General features: G+C 72.7%; 1 protein-coding gene across 1 annotated transcript; it reads right to left on the reverse strand.

Moving 5' to 3' along the window:
* Window positions 1-756: 756 nt before the first annotated feature.
* Window positions 757-1,368, reverse strand: LOC119579294 (atherin-like). The gene has a single exon (XM_037927055.1). It carries the CDS (start codon window positions 1,366-1,368, stop codon window positions 757-759), a length of 612 nt encoding a protein of 203 aa, XP_037782983.1.
* Window positions 1,369-1,707: the final 339 nt, after the last annotated feature.

Raw genomic sequence — 1,707 nt, forward strand, 5'->3', positions numbered from 1 at the left:
GACGGGAGAAAGGGTTGGAGGAGGGCAAGGGTCAGGAGGCAGGAGGAGCGGGCGGGTGAAGGAGGAGGGAGGGGAAGAGTGTACAATGTGAGGAGGAGGGGAGGGAGGAGGAAAACGGGCGAGGGGGAGGGTAAGAAGAGGAGGTGGAAGAGGCTAAGGGGGGAGGAGGAGGAGGGAGGAATGTGATGGATGTGGACGGGGGAAGAGGCGGCGGGGAAAAGTAGACGGTAGGAGGTGAGGGAGTGCGAGGAAGGGAGGAGGGGGGAGGGAAGGGCAGGCGGTTGCCGCCTCTGCCAGTTGTCGTTATGCGGGCGTTCTTATGCTGACTGAGGGAGTGATTCCGTGGTACGGTTGTAGGCTTCGGGCGGGATGCGGGCGGATGGCTTGATGGAGTGCTTTTTGTGTGCTGTGGTCTGCACGATGCGGGAAGGGAGGCTTGGGATAATCTGGGGCGGGCGGCTGGGCTTCTTCCTGAGTGCTGGGGGGGAGGATCGGAGGCGGCATGTCCGAGGAGTGACGCAGGCGAATGCTACGCGGAGCCCTCGAGCGCGGCGGAGGGCGGGCGGACGGGGATAGGGAGCACCAGGAGGGGGCCAGGCGGATGGGCCGTGGGGGAGGCGGGGGGGAGAAGATGGAGACACGGGGAGGGGTCCCCGGAGGAGGAGGGGAGGAGGCGGTATCATTCCTCTTTTTCCGGGTTCGAGGAGGATGAAGCCGGCGGCGCGTGTGGGAGTCCAGTTGGCTCTTTGCGTCGGCTCAGCCGACTACTGCGGGGGACCGGCGGAGGAGCATAGGCGACGTGGGTGCGCGGCATGGGCGCTGCGGGGGCGGCGACAGCGGTCGTGCGGGCGGCTGTTGCCCGTTTCGGCGGAGGTCTGTGACGGGGGAGGGGGCAGATGGGCAACCAGCCGTAGGAGGTGTTGCGGCGGAGCGCGGACGTTTTTCGCCTTGTGTCGGCGGCGTCGCGGGCCGGCGGCGGCTCCCCTGCTGTTGAGGCGGCGTCACTGACGGCTGCGCCCGCGGCGGTTTCCGGTCAGGCGGGGCCGCGGCCGGCGCGTATGCGTCGGCGGCGGAGTGCGCCGTCGAGGCCGACGGCCGTGCCGCTGCGTCGCGCGGCGCAGGTGGCGGCGGCCCTCGCCTGCTCCCTGCGGCCCTCGGCTTGCGGCGGTAGGCGCGGGCGGCGGGGCCCGTGCAGCGCTCGGCGCTCCGGATTCCGCGGCAGCGGCCGCGGAGGCTGCTTGGGCGGGGGGGGGCTTCCGCGGCGCGAGCCCGTGGACGGGCGGCCTGCCACCTCATCCATTCCGTGCCGGCGCGGCGCCGTGCGCGGCGAGCAAACTTCAGCGTGCCCGGTGGCGTCTCACTTCGCATGTCGGGGGGGCGCGCGGCTTCGGGCTGTCGGCTGGGCGTCCGCTGCGCCCCGCCTCGCTCGGGCGAGGGTAGGCAGCGTCCGGCGGCGGAGCCGGCCGCGGGGTGTGCCGCGGACCTGCCGTCGGCGCCTCGTTGCTGCGGACCCCGGCTGCGGCGGGGCGCGGCCGCGGGGATGAGCGGGCGGCGGGCAGCGTTGCCCGCTTCGGCTGAGGCGGCGGATCAGGCCTGCTGCGGCGGCGGCGGCCGCGGGGGCCCCTCTGCTGCCGAAGCGGAGGCGCCAGATGATTCGTCTGCTGCGGCGGCGGAGGCCCGCGGCGGCGCCGCTGAGGTATGAGGAGG

The sequence above is a fragment of the Penaeus monodon genome, chromosome 2 (assembly GCF_015228065.2).
Source record: "Penaeus monodon isolate SGIC_2016 chromosome 2, NSTDA_Pmon_1, whole genome shotgun sequence".
Lineage (NCBI taxonomy): Eukaryota > Metazoa > Arthropoda > Malacostraca > Decapoda > Penaeidae > Penaeus > Penaeus monodon.